At 40.4% G+C, this 18,665-nt stretch overlaps 1 protein-coding gene across 1 annotated transcript; it reads left to right on the top strand.

Moving 5' to 3' along the window:
• The first annotated feature begins 18,018 nt into the window (after positions 1–18,018).
• LOC109387394 (cytochrome c oxidase subunit 6C-like) lies at positions 18,019–18,417 on the top strand. The gene has a single exon (XM_019651242.1). The coding sequence runs from the start codon at positions 18,053–18,055 to the stop codon at positions 18,278–18,280; it is 228 nt and encodes a 75-aa protein (XP_019506787.1). The 5' UTR covers positions 18,019–18,052; the 3' UTR covers positions 18,281–18,417.
• Positions 18,418–18,665: the final 248 nt, after the last annotated feature.

The raw sequence follows: 18,665 nt of genomic DNA, 5'->3' as shown, positions 1-18,665 counted from the left end.
TTGATGTTACACGTGTCGGCAACCAGTTATAAACCCACATTCTCAGAGATGTATTGTCAGCTATTACTTGAGTAAAATTTAATCTTGTGTTCAAAAGCATCAGACTGCAAGCATAACGAAAGCATAGTTCCATTATTTCAAATGTCCACAAATAAAGACAACACTAAATGTGAACACCACTGAACATACCATTAATATTCTACCTTATCCTTTACCAACACAACATAAACAGTCAAGTTTTACCAGAGAGTTGCCCAAACCACCAACAGCATCCTATGATAGCCAGCCTTCAAGATGGCCACCAACAATCCCCGCCTCCTGGAATTCACACCTGTCTCGTCTCCTCTCACCTTGCATCAGGTTTGGTCAGTGTGGTCAATAGAATATGGCAGAAGTGATAATATGTCCCTTTTGAGATTAGGTTATAAAAGACCATGGCTTCTTTATGTATTTTCTTGTTCATTCAATTTCTCTCTTCCTTCCCCCAGCCCCATTATTTCCTCTGAGGGAAGCAAACTGCCATGTTGGGAGCAGCCCTATGGAGAGGTGCATGTGGTGGGAACACTGAAGCCTCCAGGCAGCAGCCAGTAAGGAACTGAATCTTGCCCACATCCACCTGAGTGATAGAGATTTGACTGGTACATCCCCCTATCCCCAAGAGCAAGTCCAAATTTCAGTAACCTACTGATAGAGGGCATGCCGCTATGACCTCATAGATATAAGAAAAGCCTGTGTTTATATTTGAAACTGAGAGGGTCACATGCTGAAGAAATAATCATCTCCCTTGTTCGACCAAAATACAAACAAGTTCACTTAGAGGCCATGAGAATGAGGTAGAGTATAAACAAAACTATCCATGTTTCTATTCTATTTCAGCTTCACGCTCATCATGTCTTCCTAATCCAGAAGAAAGCTATAAGCTCAAGCCCCACATTTTTGAGGCATGTCTAAATCACACTGCACTGAATTTCTTACAGTAGATTTCTTTGAATATGACTTTGCATTTGTTGTGCATTTAGAGATTGTTTCGGATAAGTCGATTAGTGGTTTTCAGAAACTGTTAACTTATGCAATATGTCAAGTAAGAAAAGCATTTTTTAACCTACCAAGGGAATAAAATATGAAACATTCAATTCTGAAAGTTCCCAAGGTAGAGGTCAATAGCTGCTAATTCACTGATATTTCTAGTGCTGATTCTATCGACAAGAAGTCATTTCTAACCCCAAATTTTGGAAAGAAGCAGAGTAGATTTCCAAGTGACTATGCGTATTTTAGGCTGTCCTTTTCTTTTTCTTTTTTGTTTTAAAGATTTTTATTGGGGAATTGGGGGATGGGAACAGTGCTGGGGAATTGGGGGAAGGGGAACAGACAAGTTGCTGTCATTTTGTTCTTCAGTCTAGTTGCGGAGGACGTTGCTTCACTGGCCCAAGTTGGCACCATCATTGCACTCTTCCCGGGCGAGGCAGATCAGTTGCCGGCTTCTGGACAGCCACTCACTGTGGCTGCTGGCCGCTCACGCTGGCTGCTGGATACACACGGTAGCCCATGGCAACCCACTGCAGCAGGGATTGCAGCCTATGCCGGTGACTCATGGCAACCCAGCTCTAAGTTGAGCTATTGTTCAGCATCTTAGCTGTAGAGGGCAGCGTCACTGGCCCTCATATGTGGGATCCGAACCCGGGCCCTCTGGCGTCCCAAGCCAGCTCTTAACCATCATGCCACTCGGCCAGCCCTGCCCTTTTCTTTTTTATTCTTCTCCTTCCCATGGCCCTCTCATTGTTGACTGTTCTGCTACCATATTCTGGAGGGAACAGAGTACATCTAGTTCATTTCTAAATCCCCCTCACGGTGCTCATCACAGTGCAAGTACCCATTAGACATGTCAAATGGTTTGATTTTCACCAAGCCCTTTCTTCCCAGAAAAAACCTAATGAGAGCTTATGAAACAAAACTATACACAGGGAAATAAAAACTGAGTAACATTCAAAGACACAGAGAAGTAATACATACACACATTGTCATACACTCCTAATGAACTCTTGCTTGATTCAGAGGTGAAATATGCTCAGTATACTAAAGTAGAACAAGAACTAATTTGAAACCAAGAAAGATCTAGAGCCAAAGCAGCATATATTCTCTCACTTCATTAATCCACCAAAACAAAGTAGAAATTTTTCTGATTCCATAGAAATGACTAACCTTCATACATTTTAAACAATTAAAACAAGAAAAGTGTTATACTTTTGTATGTAATAATGGGTAATAGTGAATAATTCTTTCCATATATGTCCCCACTGAAAATGTTTTTCCATGAAGAATTAATTGCTACTCAATCCTGGAATTTGCCTCACGAAAACCATGAAACTACTTAGTCTTCCAGGAGACAGTATATGTCATAAACATCTCATTCCAGGCAATCAGGAAATAGAACTCTATTTACAAAGTTAAAATAGAAGCTGCCATAAATAATTACTGCCAGAAATCTAAAAATAGGCTTTACTCCTAATTACTATAAAAAAAAATACAGGGAAATGTTGGAGCCCTATTTTCCAGCACTTCCTGGCTATGCAAATGTCAAAGTATCACTTGGCAACAGTTGGACAAACAACAGAGTTTTGTGTCAACCAAGACAAAGCAACTGATGATGGCTGGGACGCCTTCAGCAGAGGAATGGGGCAGCTGGGGGTGGGGGTGGGGGGTGGCAGTTCCTTTATGAACAAGATTATTATCTGTACCCTACCCCAGCCCTTTCATATTTTTTGCTTTTCCCAAAAGTCTCTTGTTAATTTCCCATTAGACTGAATCAAGAGGAAATATTCTCAAGTATTGAATAAGCATCTGGTCATAATGCAAAAACAACTGTGTTGGTGAATCAGTACCTTTATAAAATTGAGCTTGACCAGTGAAGCAAGCAGTCTATGAGAACTTTTGTATTCAACAACATCTGTCACTGAGATATTTCCAACTGCTCTAAATTTCCTATCTGCTAAATAGTTCCCACATCACTAATAAGTTCAATCCGACTTTGCTAAGCTAACACTTTTCTGTCGAATTGGACACCAAGTACATATGACCCAGGAGAATGAACAGCCTGGGTCTAAACCTCACTATACCAATACTAGCTACGTCTCCCTGGGCAAGTAACTTAATCTGATTTCAGCAATGGTAAAAAGGAAGATAACAAGACCTATTTCATAAGGCGGCTCTGAGTATTAAAAGAGGTAGTGAGCATAGCACATGCTTGCCACAGTGCTGGGCAGACAGTAAATGCTCAGGAAGTGTTTGTTGGGCCTCATTATTCTTATCATCATTTTGCAGTCTCATTACTGTTGTTGATATTATTACTATTGCAAAACTATGAGATCTGACTTCCTAAAACGAACGCCCAGTGGCATAATCATATGTAAAAGTTTGACTATTGTCCACACATTAGGAGGCAATGTTATTAAAACACATATTTGTCAAGCCCATCCATGAGTAAAGGTCTATGATAGGCACAGAAGAAATAGGTACGGGCTTTAGACTCTCAGAATCAACCATGTGTACTTTCTTGTCCCATTTGAGTCACTAAGCTCTTTCTCCCAATATTCTGCATGATGATTATTTTACATCTGCTATGAAAACATGTTCCAATCTCTTCTTAAACCCAGACTCTTATACCCGGCATTGTAATTCTCAACTTCTTCAGTAATAGAATTCACAGGATAAGTGATGAAAAGAACTTTGAAAAATGCATCTCCACTCCAAAGAACAAAGCCACAGCCAACAGGGATTCTATAATTTACTCATGTCCTTATTCAAATTAAAAGATGCAGATACCAATAAGGGGTTTTTAAACCCAGGAAAGCTGTAGGCTACAAAAAAAAAATTAATCCAGAAGAAATAAAAAGGGGGCGGGGGGAGTAGGACTCGGAAATGAAGTCTTCTTCATAAAAGCAAAAGTCTTCCTTTAGGGCCAGTCAGCTGATTGTTTTTTAATGGAGTGCAAAATTTAATCCAGTTACAAACTAAATCACACCTAAATCAAATCAGGATCCCTTTAGCTGACTATAAAAAGAATCTAAGAGGGTACCGTCCCTGTTGCATTCTAAAGATCTTACTCTTCCATGCTACAGTCATCATTCAATAACATAGAGAATTAACTGGGGAAAAAACAAAACAAAAAAAAATCCTTTCTTCTCCTTCTAAGACCAGGGAATAAATAATCCAGGGATTTTTAGCAATAATATAGACAATATACTTTGAAAAAGGGTTATCAGTAAAACTAAAGTTAACTTTCCTGTATTTTGAACTTAGCAAAAATAGACCAAATAATTGATGTGTTTGAAGTTCTGGCATAACAAGAGGACTATCATTTATGTCTATGGGTGGAACTCATCTGGCCATGGTTTAAACATACAAAATAAAAAATAGGGCCGGCCGAGTGGCGCATTGGTTAAGAGCTGGCTTGGGAGGCCAGCTCTAAGCAGCAGATCCCTGGTTTGGATCCCACATGCAGGCAGTGGTGCTGCTCCCTCTATAGCTGGGATGGTGGATGGCAGTTCAACCTAGAGCTGGGCTGCCATGGGTCACCGGTGAAAGTGTAGGTTGCAGTGGAGCTGGCCAGCAGCTGGTGTGCACTTTTGTGAGCTGCAATGAGCCACCATCCAATGAGGCTGGCAAGTGACTGCCTCAGCCGGGAAGAGCACAATGATAATACCAACATGGGCCAGTGAAGCAACGTCCTCCGCAACTAGACTGAGGAACAAAAAGACAGCAACTTGTCTGTTCCCCTTTCCCAATTCCCTAATAAAAAATATTTAAAAAATAAATAATTTTTAAAAATTAAGAAAAAATAAAATAAAAAATAAAAGATAAAATAAAAAGTAAAAAAAGGGAAAAGGAATTGCCATTCATTGAGAGCATATTACATGTCAAACAGTAATGATTTATGTAGACTAAATCATTTACTCCTCATCACAATCCAATGGTGATAGTATTACTGTCCCGATTTTAGGAATGATGAAAGAAACCGATGTTCAAAGAACCTAAATGACTTGTCCAGAGTTCTACGGCTACTAGTGATTCAGCCACCAGAGACCAAAACCCATCCATGATCTTTGCACTATACCATTCATGTACAAATTGACCAAGTTATTTCACACATACACACAGCAATTAACTTTTAAACAAGTTTAAAAAATTATTAACTTGGGTGTTCAGAAGTCAAAGTGCATTTTGATATAGAGATAACATTATAAATGACAGATGTGTGGACAAGTTTGCAAAATGAGTATAGAAACCAGAATTTCACAAAAGTGTTTCATCGCTGTTGCATAATTGTTTTTCTCTTTTTTCTTGGATGAGGGTTTTGGATTTGTGGAAGAAGGAAAGTGAAGAATTGCAATTCATGACTCCAGATATTAGCCAGGGACTATCTGATTACAAGAATCAAAGCTCATTTAAATTAGTTTAAGTAAAATAAGTGGAACATGGGGATGGAGGCCCGGACCGGAAAGCTGGCAGGAATGGATGGATATTCCATCTTCTAGCTCTGAGGGTTCACCTCTTGCCTTTGCTCTGCTCTGTGAGGTTGCTTCTTTATTCTTTCTCTGAAGATAATTTTCTCTGCCTCTCAATACTTTCTCTGCTAAGAACATCCCACTTTATACCATGTCCCAGCTCAAATACATCCCTGGGGGGAAAAAAATCTCTGAGTAGGCTGGCAAACATTCTTTGGACTATTGGGTTCACTGGAAACTTACATCTTGTTTCTGCTCCAGCAGCAGAAAGGGGCTCTCCAAACTCGCAGAGCATAGACTGTGTCTTAGCTCAGCCTGCTACAACAAAACCCTGTGGACTGGGTGTCTTAAACCACAGACATTTATTTCTCACAGTTATGAGGCTGGGAAGTCCAAGATCAAGGTGCCAGTGGATTTGTTTCCTGAGGAGTGCTCTCTTCTTGCTAGTAGACAGCGGCCTTCTTATGTGGCCTCACATGGAGGAGACAATGAGAACTCTGGTCTCTTCATCTTCTTTTACGGTCACTAATCCCATCATGGGGCCCCACTCCCAAAGTCCCCATCTCCAAATACCGTCACATTGGAGGTTAGGGCATCAACATATGAATTCGAGGAGGACACATTCAGTCCATAACAACTAGAGTTACCCCTGCCTTAGCTTTCAGGCCCGCTCTCCTCCCCGCCACCATCACCAGTGTCCCCAAGGGAGTCCTGGTTCCACATTTTCTGGCCCTCTCCTTCTTTCATCCCCAGTCTTTCTTGTGCTGGTTGGCACTTCTGCTTCTCTGCTTCGTCAGCTGGCAAAGCCTCTGAAAGAGTTGTTGGCCAAAGATTTCAGAGCAGGAGTAGACTTGGCATTGAACACTCTAGCAGCGCATGCGCCTGTTGCAGAGGGTCTCTGATGGGTGTGGCTCCAAATGCAATAGCCCGGGGCAGACCTACGGATAGTCCACTCTGCATTTTATTTCAGGCACTACCATTATATATAGTGTCTTGGACAAGTCGCTTCTTCCCTCTAATCCTCAGTTTAAAAGCGAAAGGATCTGCATGGATGACCCCTAAAGTCTCCAGTTCTGAGTCCAGACATATACCAGCTTTGTCATTCCTCCACTTACTATAGCTTGAAGTCTGTATAACCATACTTGATGCTTCAGCTACACTTAACCTCACATTACAAAGTACCTTATTTGCATACTTATGGATACACTTATTTTTAGTTCTTCAAAAATCACAATAAATCAAAAAGGTTATGCTGGTTTTATGAGTTCTTCACTGCTACTAGCCCTCCAGGGAACTCATTTATTTCTTCTTTTTTTTCAACCATGGCTTAGTGAGCACCTCTGCCAAGCATAAAGAAAAGTATGAGACATGGCAGGCCCTCAAAGGAAGCTGAACCTCATTGGCAAGAGATAATTGATTACCAGGAAAAACAGCAGAAGGGCGGCTGGTTAGCTCAGTTGGTTAGAGCGTGGTGCTCATAACACCAAGGTTGCTGGTTCGATCCCCACACCCTGCACAACTAGATTGAAACAACTACTTGACTTGGAGCTGATGGGTCCTGGAAAAACACACTGCCCCCCCCCAAATAATAATAAAAATAAAAATAAATAAAAAGAACAGCAGAGAATACTAGTAGCTTCTATGAGGGCTAACCATTATGTCAGGCTAAAATACTTTCTAAAGTTCAGAGAAATAGGGGAAAACATCAGTGATGATGTCGGTCAAATTCCTAAATGTAGCTGAGAAAGCAGAGTTCTTACCAGAGCAGCTGCATTAACAATGTCACCAAGATGTATAGTAAAAATGAGCATAAAAGGATTGGGGTCGGGGAGGGAGGATTGACAGCTGGTTGGCTCCTATCCTCTGTTTATCCCTGGTTCTTATTTTCTTGCTAAAAGTAGGGAGGCGTGTGGCAGACAAGGTAAGGGTGTCAGGCATCTGTCATTCATTATGCCAAACTGCAGCTGTAGCAAGGAGTATTCACTGAAGTCCTAGGCTAGTTAGCCAGCTGTGCAAGGTCTTTCTGGTCATTTCTCTAACACCCATCACCATCACCATGACCACACAACTCAATAACAGAAACATTTACATGATTGACTATTTCCCCACTGTAGTAATCAGAGCTTTCAAAAAAAAAGAACAAAAATTGATATATCTATATCTATATCTATCTATATCTGTAGCTATAGATATATCAATTTTGTTTTGATAGATATGGAGATTGATTTACTATAAGAAATTAGCCCAAATGATCATAGAGGCTGAGAAGTCCCATGATCTGCCATCTGTGAAGTAGAGACCCAGGAAAGCTGGTGGCATAATTCACTCTGAGTTGGAAGGCCCGAGAAACAGCGGAACCTGTGGTGTAAACCCTAGTTCAAGGGCAGGAAAAGAAGAAACAAGATATCCTATCTCAAGCAGTGAGGCAAAAAAAGTGACAAATTTCTCTTCCCTCCACCTATTGTTCTATTCAGCCCCTCAAAGGACTGGATGATAGCCACCCACACTGGGGAGGGCAATCGTCTTTACTGAGTCCATCGACTTAAATGTGAATTGCACCCAGAATCACCCTCATAGACACACCCAGAAATAATGTTGAATCTGCTACCTGGGCATCTTATGGCACAGGCAAGTCGACATGTAAAATTAACCATAACACCATCTATCACACTATGACATGGTTGTACGCTATGTGAATAGTTTAAAAGAAGGGGTAAGGTGAGACAGGGGTCAGAGTAATTAGAGAAATGTGAAGTAAAAACAAATATAGGACTCCCACAGGCAAAAAAAAAAAAATGTGCTAGAAGTCTAACTAAGTAGCAAGAAGGATAACCTGTCAGGTTCTGCTTTGCTTTCCAGATGTCTTCATGTCCATGTTTTCTCTCCATTCCCATGCTGCCATCTTGGCTCATTCACAAGGAGGCTCCGAACTGGCTTTCCTAAGGCTATGCTCCCTGTCTTTCAATAGTACTTTCAAAACTTAATGAGATTATCTTCTCCTGATTCCATCACATCACTGCCCTCTCAGAAACAGGCTACATCAAATAACTGGACCTCCTGTTCAAAGCCTCCAGTCAAATGGGTCTCGCTCCCACACGGCATGGCAGCTTGCTCCTTCCTGTCCCTCTGCCCTAGTCCTCTTCTTGAAAACTTGATACCTCCTTATCACTAGCTGGAAGTTCTCAGTCCTTGAAAATAAGTCAAGTTTCACTCTCTTCCTGAAAATCAGCTGTGACCACTCTGGCCCTCCCCAGTTGATGGGAATATCTAGAGTGCTGTGCGTGTCAAATAATTGTGCAAGTAATGATGTATTTTAGTATCTTTTCATCTTATCTCTTGAGTTAGGTTGTCAACACTTGGCGCTATACCTGTCATAAGGGCTCTATAGGTTTTTAATAAATAAGAGAATGAATGATTATACTGGCCATATCATCTATAGTCTTTATCTCTCATATAACAAGTCTCCCAAGCAAGTACCAAAGCTTTATCCAAAAGATTTATGAAATGGTTTCCAGTTGTAGTATCTGGAGGAGTCCTGAGAGATAATAACGTAGGCAAACTCATGCCTTCACAGAGCAGCGCACATGAGTAAGACAGACAGCATCATGAGTGAAAATAGTCTACTGAAAAATTCTGCATACATATAAGATGATAAGACAGTTGTCATGTACAGACTAAGGGCACTTGTAGGAGAGTGGATATTAGGGCAGGGAGATGCCAGGCAGAGAGCAAGAAGTGTCATTGGACTAATAATGAAGAAAAACATGGAGAAAATTGTCTGCACCCCAGCTTAAAGGAGAGAAAGAGTAATGGCAAGGAACAGAGGAAACAGGCACAAAACGCATACCCATGTGTGGGCCCATTTTAATGTGTACCCCAAATAAGAGCATGTGCCTGTCAGATTGGAGAAGAAAGGTGAGGGTTGTTTGTTAATTTGTTGATTCTATGTCCAAGTATCTGAATATACAGTATCTATTCATTGATTCCAGGTGTTATGTGTGGGTTCTGCAGGTGATTCATTTATTCAAACACTATTTTATTAGATACTTACTATTTGTTAGATTCCCTGCCAGCTGACATTAAAGCATACAAAACATGGGGCTGGTCCTTCAAGTGAAAATAAGATTGATGAAAAGGAAGAAAAATGAAAATGCAAGAAAAGTAGGCACAATCCTGTTGGGTGGGACAAGGAGTAATGCTTTAAGTGTCCAGAGAAAGAAGGGCCAATTCTGGAGACAGCTAGTGTTGCAGAAAATATTCTGAACTAAGGGTTGATCAAGCCAGCTTTTAAAATATTAAATTTTTTATGAGTTTAAGGTGTATATTTTTTTATTTTACATTTTACTGTATCAGATATTAGGACATAATAACACCAAACACTTATAGAGCACTGACTGTGTGCCAGGGTACATTCTAAATGCTCTACAATTGTTAATTTAGTTAATCTTCACAACAACCCTATGCGGTAGATACTATCATCAGCCCCAACTTACAGATGAGGGAGCTGAGGCAGAGAGTAGTTAAGGCACTTGCCTAGGGCCAAAGAATTTGTCAGTGGGGGAGCCAGCATTCACAGCACAAAACTGGGTTCCAGAACCCACGTTCATTGGCAGTAAATTTAAGGGAACAAGCACTCATGTACATTGAGTATATTCTACCCCAAACAGTTATGAAATCAAAGGTGCATCTTACAATCAAGGGATCCTTAAAAATCAAGAAACCCTGTATGGTATCGCTGTACCTGACAGAGTGCATTGAATTCGTGGTGGGAATTCAATACAATTTAACAAATATTTATTTAGCTGTGGAGGATTAAGAGATGAATAAGATGCAGTCACCCTCCTTAAGGAGGTCAATATGGAGTGGGAAACATAGATAAGTAAACAGCTCATTACAGTGCACTGTGCTAAGCGCTTGGGTACTTTTTCTATTGTGTCAACAAAGCTTGTGGGCTGCTAAAGACAAAAGGATTAATTCTGCCTGCCAGGTTTAAAGAGATTTCACAGAGGTGGTAACCACTGAGCAGAGTCTTGGCAGAAGATAGGTTGCACTCGGGAGTGGGGGAGGAGGAGGGCTGTGGATGGGAGAGAGCTTTCCAGGGGCAGGTTATATCGAGAGATAATAAGGGATATATGTGCGCAAAAAAGACCAAGCAAGGTCAGCTAACATTTTCTTTTTAGCTTCCCTGCCTCCTCCCCTCTCAAAAAAACCCCACAAAAAACCCTAGAGTAAATTCTGAGAAGCTGAGCTAGACCCATGAAAAATGCCTTTCTCTAAGCTAGGATGGTTGAAATGCCCCCAGAATCCCAACAGCATAGAAGACTTGCTCTATTTCACCCAAAACCCAAACTCAAAGTATACGTCTCACCACTCTGATGTGAGGAAAAGCTAATCAGCTTGGTGCCAGGGTGAAAGGGGCCAGTTAGAGATTGGGGTGCAGGACTGGGAGCCAGCCAATGAAGGAGCCTGGAGCTCCCCTGAGGGAACAGGCCCAAGGCCTTAAACGACAGCCAAATAAGTAAAAGCGAAAGAGCAAGAGAGAATCGGGCTGCTTGAGGGGAGAGGCCTCAGTCCTCATTTCCACTCCTGCCTGTGGGATCCTTTGAAATTCTCACAATACATGCCCTGCTGCTGTTACTCATGTATTTTTTAAATGGAGTATAATGAAATCTTCAGCCACTGGCACTCCTTATAAGAGACTGATTCATAGCACCTACTCCTCCTTGGAGCAGAGGAAGGATGGTGAGAGGGGGACTGTGAGGAGCAAATGGGTCTCTTTTTCCCCATATCCCACAGAGGCATAAAATTCCACAATGTATTCAGGAGACTAGTGTAATTCAGCATGGCAGGAGCATACAGTTCACAAGATGAAGAGTCACAGAAATGAGGTCATATCCCTCAATCAGTCTCAGTCCTCCCATTTGAAAATGAAGAAAATTATCTTGAAATCTTAGCAGGCAACATTTATTTCTGACACTCTAACCATTTTTTGCTCAGAGCTGGGGTGACAGAATGCTTCAAGGAAGAATGGGGTTTCAATTCCTATCTCTGTGGCCTTAGGCAAGTTACTGACCTCCTTAACCCTCATTTTCTAGGGACAGACCTCAATACAATGGCAGCAATACCTACCTTGCAGGGTGGTTGGCACGAGTCAGTGAAAGAATGTGTATAAAGTGCCTCCTGTGAAGCCTGGCACATGGAACTGTGAGGGTCTCCCATATGAGGACAGTCCCTGCCCTAGGGAACTGGACATAATTAATGTCATTTGCAGTAGGGACAGTACAGGCCCCAGAATTTACCACAGGTATTTTAAGCAACATGGATTTAATACAGGAATTGAGGGACTTACAAAAATCACAGGGCAGAGTGAGAGACAAGCTTCTTGGAAGGACTCCCAGAACAACCCAGAACCAGCTCTTTGGAGGAGCTGCTAAGTCAGAGGCAGTCTGGTGTGAGGCCCCGGCTGCAGCATGGACATGAGAAGCTGTGCTCAGAGATTAGAGACCAGACTAAGAGGTAGCCACTACCACCACTGCTTCTCGACACCAGGAGACTAGAGAAGACTGGAAGCCAAGACAGGAAACCCACAATCTTGCTGGTGAATGAAAACAGCCAGAATCCCAGAGAAGCCCCAGTCTCTCTTCTTTTAACTCTCCTTTGAGAGCTTCTATCACTGGAAACTAATTTATAGCCAGAATCTTAGCTTCAAGGGAGCCTGGGAAATTAGTTTCTACGTAGGCAACCATATGTCAAGCCCAAACCCCATTATTATGAAAGAAGAGAACAGGATATGGGAAACAACTAAATGCCTCTCCCTTTTAGTACCCAATGAGGGGAGAAGGCATTTGAGGGCAGGCCCAGAAGAAGGAAAGAGGAGTCAGCAAGAAGACGTGGGCCGCTGCAGTGAACGTGGATAAGGAGCACTCTGTAAAGAAAGCTAGAAACTACACGTCTGACATTGTCAAACAGCCAAATAGAGACCGTGTCTGATTTTCAGTATTTTCTCTCTTTAGAATAGTGAAAACTTATGATCCTTTCCTGAATGTTCTTCTTCCCTACGAGTCCCCAAATGCTGTTTAACATCTCATTACCTTGTCATGATTAAAGAGAGCATTCTTAACTGGGTCTGGAAAGAACCAGGGGTCCCTTCCTCAAGGGTCAGCTCTGCATGGAGCTGGTCCCCACGAAGTTGTACTATGTTATCTCCTATCAATTAATGCATGAAGGAATTATTCATAGTTACCTGCCACTAGGCTTTCTAAATTTTTCTTTTAAAATGCCATGCATTATTATTATTACTATTAATCAAGGTATGCTCTTTGAACCCAGAAAGAATTTGCCTAGAGTTGAGTATTAAGTGGAAGGAAAGAAAGCATACAACAGGTGCCAATTACCTCTTTATGAGGAAACTGGTATATTTATATCTCAAAGTGCTGACGCCATTTTTCTTTGTTCATGCCTGCAGTGTGGAGAAGGGGTGTAGTTCTTTACTGGCAAAAATGGAGTGGCAAAAGCAAGCAAAAAAGACAGCACTGTTTTCAGTGTGCAGTAATGTCCCTGAACAGAATCACGCATTTCTCACGTTTGCTTTCTCAAGGCCTTTATTGTTCTAGCTTCCTGTGAAAATCAAGCTAGTGATGGCAGACCCATGTGATCCCATTCGAATACTGACAGCAGTGTATTACAGTACCAGTCAAGAGAGTGAGGGCCAGACAATGGGTATAATAGAAAAGTGTTAAACTGAAATGAAACCGATAGTAAGTGCAAGCCATCACCAGTGCAGAGCCCAGCCTATAACTACAAAATGAAGACACAAGTATCATTGATGGAGTTTCACAAGCGAGCAAAACAGGAGAGGCTAAGGGCAAAAGAGAGGAGATGGAGAGGTTGTCCTTGCGGGCTCGCCCATGGAATTCACCATGTCTCTCTGAGCTACATCAAGTCAGTGCTACCAGGCACAAGCTTTGCTTGGACGCTGAAAGAACAGTTCTGAACAAAGCTGTATGAGCAAAGAATGCTGGATCCATCCAACAGGTAAATACATCTGGAGTCTTTGATCTTTTTGTGCATGCCCCTGGGTGCATTATCAACCATAATCACATCTTAATCTAATCAACCATAATCTAATCATAACTCTTCCTTTGCCTGAGCAGGAGGGCCAAGAAAAGAATGTCTTTCAAAAACATAGAAGATGAACTTCAGGGTCAGTTTTTAGGGATTATGGCTAGATTCCCTGGTCCTTTAATGAATCTAAGAGGTAGTAGGCAAGAGGTAGATCAGCAAGCAGATAAACACACAGGGATAAGGGTGATTCTTCAGCTGAACATGTACCAACAGGGGAACTGTGCTGGAATATTTCCAAATTATTATAGAGTGTGTTTCTAAAGAGGTAGATATATAGCCATAGATACATATCCTTTGCCCACATCAAACCTTGCGCTAGAGAAGGCAGGCCAACACTTGTAGAGAGCGATTGATTTGAAATTCTTCATAAAGGTACTTATTCCAAGAAAAGAACAATTTACCTTCTACACAGTCTCCTGATTAGAACAAATGTCAAACCTTTTAGAGAGAGGGAACACATTATCTGAGGCATACAAACTTCGTACTAGTATCAGGCTAGATGTTTTCAAGAGAGAAGATGGGTCTGTTAATATACACTTAACTAAAGTCAAGAAGTAGGAAACTATAAGATAATTCAAGTTAAACAGAATACGTTGCCCTAAGATCTCTATGAATAAAATCATGAAACTTTACTGAAGGACATAAAAAAAAAGACTTGAAATAAATGGAGAGACACACCACACTGCTAGATAGGAAGACTCAAATATTTTAGAAATGTCAATTCTTTCCAAATTATTCTATGAATACAGTGCAATCTCAAGTAAAATCCCAACAGTTCCTCTCACAGAACTGACAAGATGGTTCTCTGGTTGTCTGTGGAAAAGAAAACGTACAAAAAGAATAAACAATATTTTAAAAAATTAATTGATTAATTAAATGAGGCTATACTAATTGAAACTGCATGATTAGCACAGGAAAAGTTAATTAGAACAACAGACTAGAATAATGTACCACATATCTGCCATAAATGTATGTATGTATGCATGTATGTATGTATGTGTGTATATGTGTATGTTTTGTGTTGTGTATGTATGAGAATTTATTTCAAATTAGTGGGGAAAGGAGAATAAATGGTATACATGTAATTTTTACCCATTGAGAAAAGAAAAGGTGAATCCTACCTTATAACATACCCCAAATAAATGCTAAATGAATAAAAAAGTAACTAAACATTATCATAAAATCATTAAAACTAGACACACAAAATCTAGACGGAAAAGAAAAACAGTCTGACAAAGCTAACTATGCAAAACAAATTCTTAATTGTCAAAAAATACTAGAAAACAAGAAGTAGACCAGAACAAAATATTTGGAACATGTAACAGAAAAAGGAATAATATCCACAATATATAAAAAGGTCATACAAACCAATTTTAAAAACAGAGAGCATCATAGTCCAATGGAAAAAAGATTTGAAGGGCAACCACAGATGAAACCAGGCATCTCCTTTGACTCTGCTCTTACCCCTCACATACAGTTCATCACCAAGTTCTTTTCTCTCCAGTCCCACCACCACTACCCTCATTCATGCTACTGCCATTTCTCTCCCTTCCACCACTACAGCCTCCCATTTGATCTCCTTGCATCTAACTTGCCCCTCTTACCCAATCCTCCACACTGAAGTCAGGCTGAGCTTGATGAAACACATGTCACCTCCATGGCTCAATCTCTGTTTCCATTATTCTGAGGGCTGAGAACCAAGCCCCCAGTCCTTCAAGGGTCTACAAGACCCCACAGAGTTTGGCTCCCTACCCTCCACACTGGGTTGTCTCCCACTGTGACAAATTTATTCTCTGGATTAGCCTTGCTTATTTTCTCAAATGCACATGTTCCTTACTATCACAAAGCCTTGACACAAGCCACCTGGAAAGTTCAACTGTTCAGGATCCCTCCTTTCTCCTCTCCCCCATCTTTTTCTGGGTACTGTCCTATCCCTTGACGCTTCCTTGAAATCTAAACTCAATACCATCACTCCCTCAGGGAAACCTTCCCTGATATCCTGGATGAAACCCTTGTCCCCTAATAAATGCTCTTAATCTATGTACCTCTCCTTTGCTGCACTTGCCACTTTTGTAATAAATATTATACTCAGTTATACGATTCTTTAATCTCTCTCTTCTGCAGTAGGCTGTTACACTCCATGGGGGGAGGGATCATGTCTATTTTTCTCACCCTGGTATCCCATTGCCTGGAATGTAATAGGTGCTCAACAAATAACGCTGAATAAATAAGTTTTTATTTAAATGTATTTACATATATTCGTGTCTTTTATTTATATTTAGTGTCATATAAAAAGTACTGGGAGGGTAAACACTAAATATTAGTAGAGTTTTTCACTGGGGATTTTTACTCTACTTGAATTTTTAACAGTGAGCATCCATTGCATTTAGAGGCTTAAAAAAATAAAGTTTTCACCATTTGGGAAAAAAATGCTCAAAGGTAAAAATTACAACCCTATGACCATATAGCACCTGGAAAATTCTAAAATATGTCAGCCTTAGGATGATGATGATCTGTATTCTTCTATTTTATATTTAATGTGAGCTGGTCAGCACCACTGAGCACTCACCTACACCTGCATGAATTTCCAGCCACCGCACAGCTTAATTTCTAGGCCACCTCAGTTTTTCACCTTCATTTATTGTTGTTTTACTTATTATTATCAGTCTTTTCTTTTTCAATTCACTAAAGTGCATTTCGATTGCTTCCTGCAAATACCACCCACTTACCTGGCTAAAGAGACTGTTCTCATCCTGTTTGAAAAAGCCGCCTAATTAGTAATAATGTTAACAAGAAACTAGAAGAAAGACAGTGAAAGAAGCAACGGAAACAAAAACACAGGCATACCTCAGAGATATTGTAGGTTCTGTTCCAGGCCACCGCAATGAAGGGAGGATCGCACTAAAGCGAGCTGTCATCTTTCTGCTGGTGGAGGGTCTTTTCTCCAATTTGTAAAAAACACCACATCTGTGGGGCGCGATAAAGCGAAGCGCAATAAAACGAGGTATGCCTGTAGAGAGAAATCATTTAAAACAGTTTAGGGTAAGGGCCTCTAGAAGGGTAAAGATGGCCCTGATTTTTGAGTGATTGTTGGGCTTCTCAAAGGTGATGCTTCTCAGATAATTGCCATGGTGGAACCAAAAAAGGTGTTAATTAACAAGGAAGTCAATTATTCCCAAAATGGTGGCGCCTTTTCACTTTTGCATAATTACTCAGGAAATGTAAGACAGTTGTGGGCTATGCTATTCTGAGTCCATTTCTACAGTAACCCAGGAAGGGAATGGGGTTGTGATAAATGAAAGTTAATGCAATGAGAATTTTAGATTAAAAGTTTTAGATTTTTGTCTTCAGCATTTGTACAATTTCATTCCCCTTGAAACATTGAAAACTGTCAGGCATTGAACCACATTTTAACAAAATTAAAGCCATGTACCAAATTTAAGCCTTGGAGACCCTGGGAAATCCAGACATTTGCTCTTATTTTTATAGTTATTATGATATTATTACAAATCTCACCTTAAAAATTAATAAGTGACACTCCATAAGCATAATTACATTGTTCATCTTTGCATAATCCATAATTCCTCTGCGTGTAATAACATGTGATCAGTCCTTCTTGTAACCCAAATGTTTCAAATAATTGCTTGCTGTCCTACTGAGAAAAACTTTTAATAAATGACACATTAAGCAAAATAGTGCAACTCTGTCCTCATAGCTGCAAAATCAGAAATTGTTTTTCCCCAGAATTGAATCCTATGATTCTTTCTCTCTTTTTACAATAGCACTGGGTGGGTTGGGAAGGAGAGACATTCAAATATTTCAGTTAGAACCCCCACAGTTCATTAGGAATACTACCAGGATTTTTCCACTAATTGAAGAAATAGATAACACACGCCTTTCCTTCAGCAGCTCTTATGTACTTAATAGACATTTTTCCAGCAACTTTAAGAAACGTTTCCCTTTGAAATACAACATCACATAATGGGCCCCATCTGGAATAGCAACTTTGCACACAAACCAAGAAATTGGAAAAAGAAAGACTTTTTTTTTTGGTCTTTGTTTGGGTGAATAATTGTAATTAGCTACCACAATATCTATATATGTTACCATGATAGAATCTGAGCAAAACTTTTCAATAACTAGGCACTCAAAATCCCAAAAAGGCTGATATCTGAGGGAAAAAATCTAGTGAATTTTGTTTATTCAAACTGGAAGCATGTTCCTTCTTATTCAGTTCTACATTACCTTCATTTCTGACAGTTTGGCATTTTTTTTTAATATCCATTTGGAATAACATCTGAACTTTCTAATCCCCTTCTTCAAATTTGGATGGATTCTTTAATGAAAGATGAAGTTTTTCTTTAAGTCAAAAAACATGGAGAGAGAGATCCGGAAGGACGTTGGTGTTAAGGGAGAATATAGCTACCATGTCTTCCAGTGCTTTGGCGAAACCTCAGATGTGTGGCCTTCTGGCCAAGCGTCTGCGAGTTCATATTGTTGGAGCAGTCATTGTTTCCCTGGGGGTTGCAGCTTTCTATAAGTTTGCTGTGGCTGAACCAAGGAAGAAGGCATATGCAGATTTCTACAGAACTTACGATTCCATGAAAGATTTTGAGGCGATGAGGAAGGCTGGTATTTTTCAGAGTGCAAAGTGATTTCGGAGTGTAAAGAATTTGAGTTGATTTCCACGGAAGTTTGTCACTGAGCTGTGTTCCTGAACTATGAAACATGGATATTTGGGCTAAGGGATAGTTTCTCTTGGTAAATAAACAATTAAATGTTGTGGAGAGTACGTCTTTGCTCAGTTATTGATATAACTGTGGGCACTTGCATCAGAATGGGTTAGGGATTTTAGCTGTTTACCTTATGAAGGTAACTTGATTTCAGTATTAAAACTTGTATTATTGTAGGACATTTTCGATTGATGTGACGTTTTGTCCACTTTAAGATACTTCTAGTTAGTTGCTTGGTCTTGGGATGTTGATTTAAGGGTTCTCCGTGAGCCCACGTGATTACTCTACTGTGGGCTCTTAGAAGAGG

This window comes from Hipposideros armiger, unplaced genomic scaffold (genome assembly GCF_001890085.2).
Source record: "Hipposideros armiger isolate ML-2016 unplaced genomic scaffold, ASM189008v1 scaffold_156, whole genome shotgun sequence".
Taxonomy (NCBI): Eukaryota; Metazoa; Chordata; class Mammalia; order Chiroptera; family Hipposideridae; genus Hipposideros; species Hipposideros armiger.
This window is presented reverse-complemented; position numbering and strand designations above follow the sequence as displayed.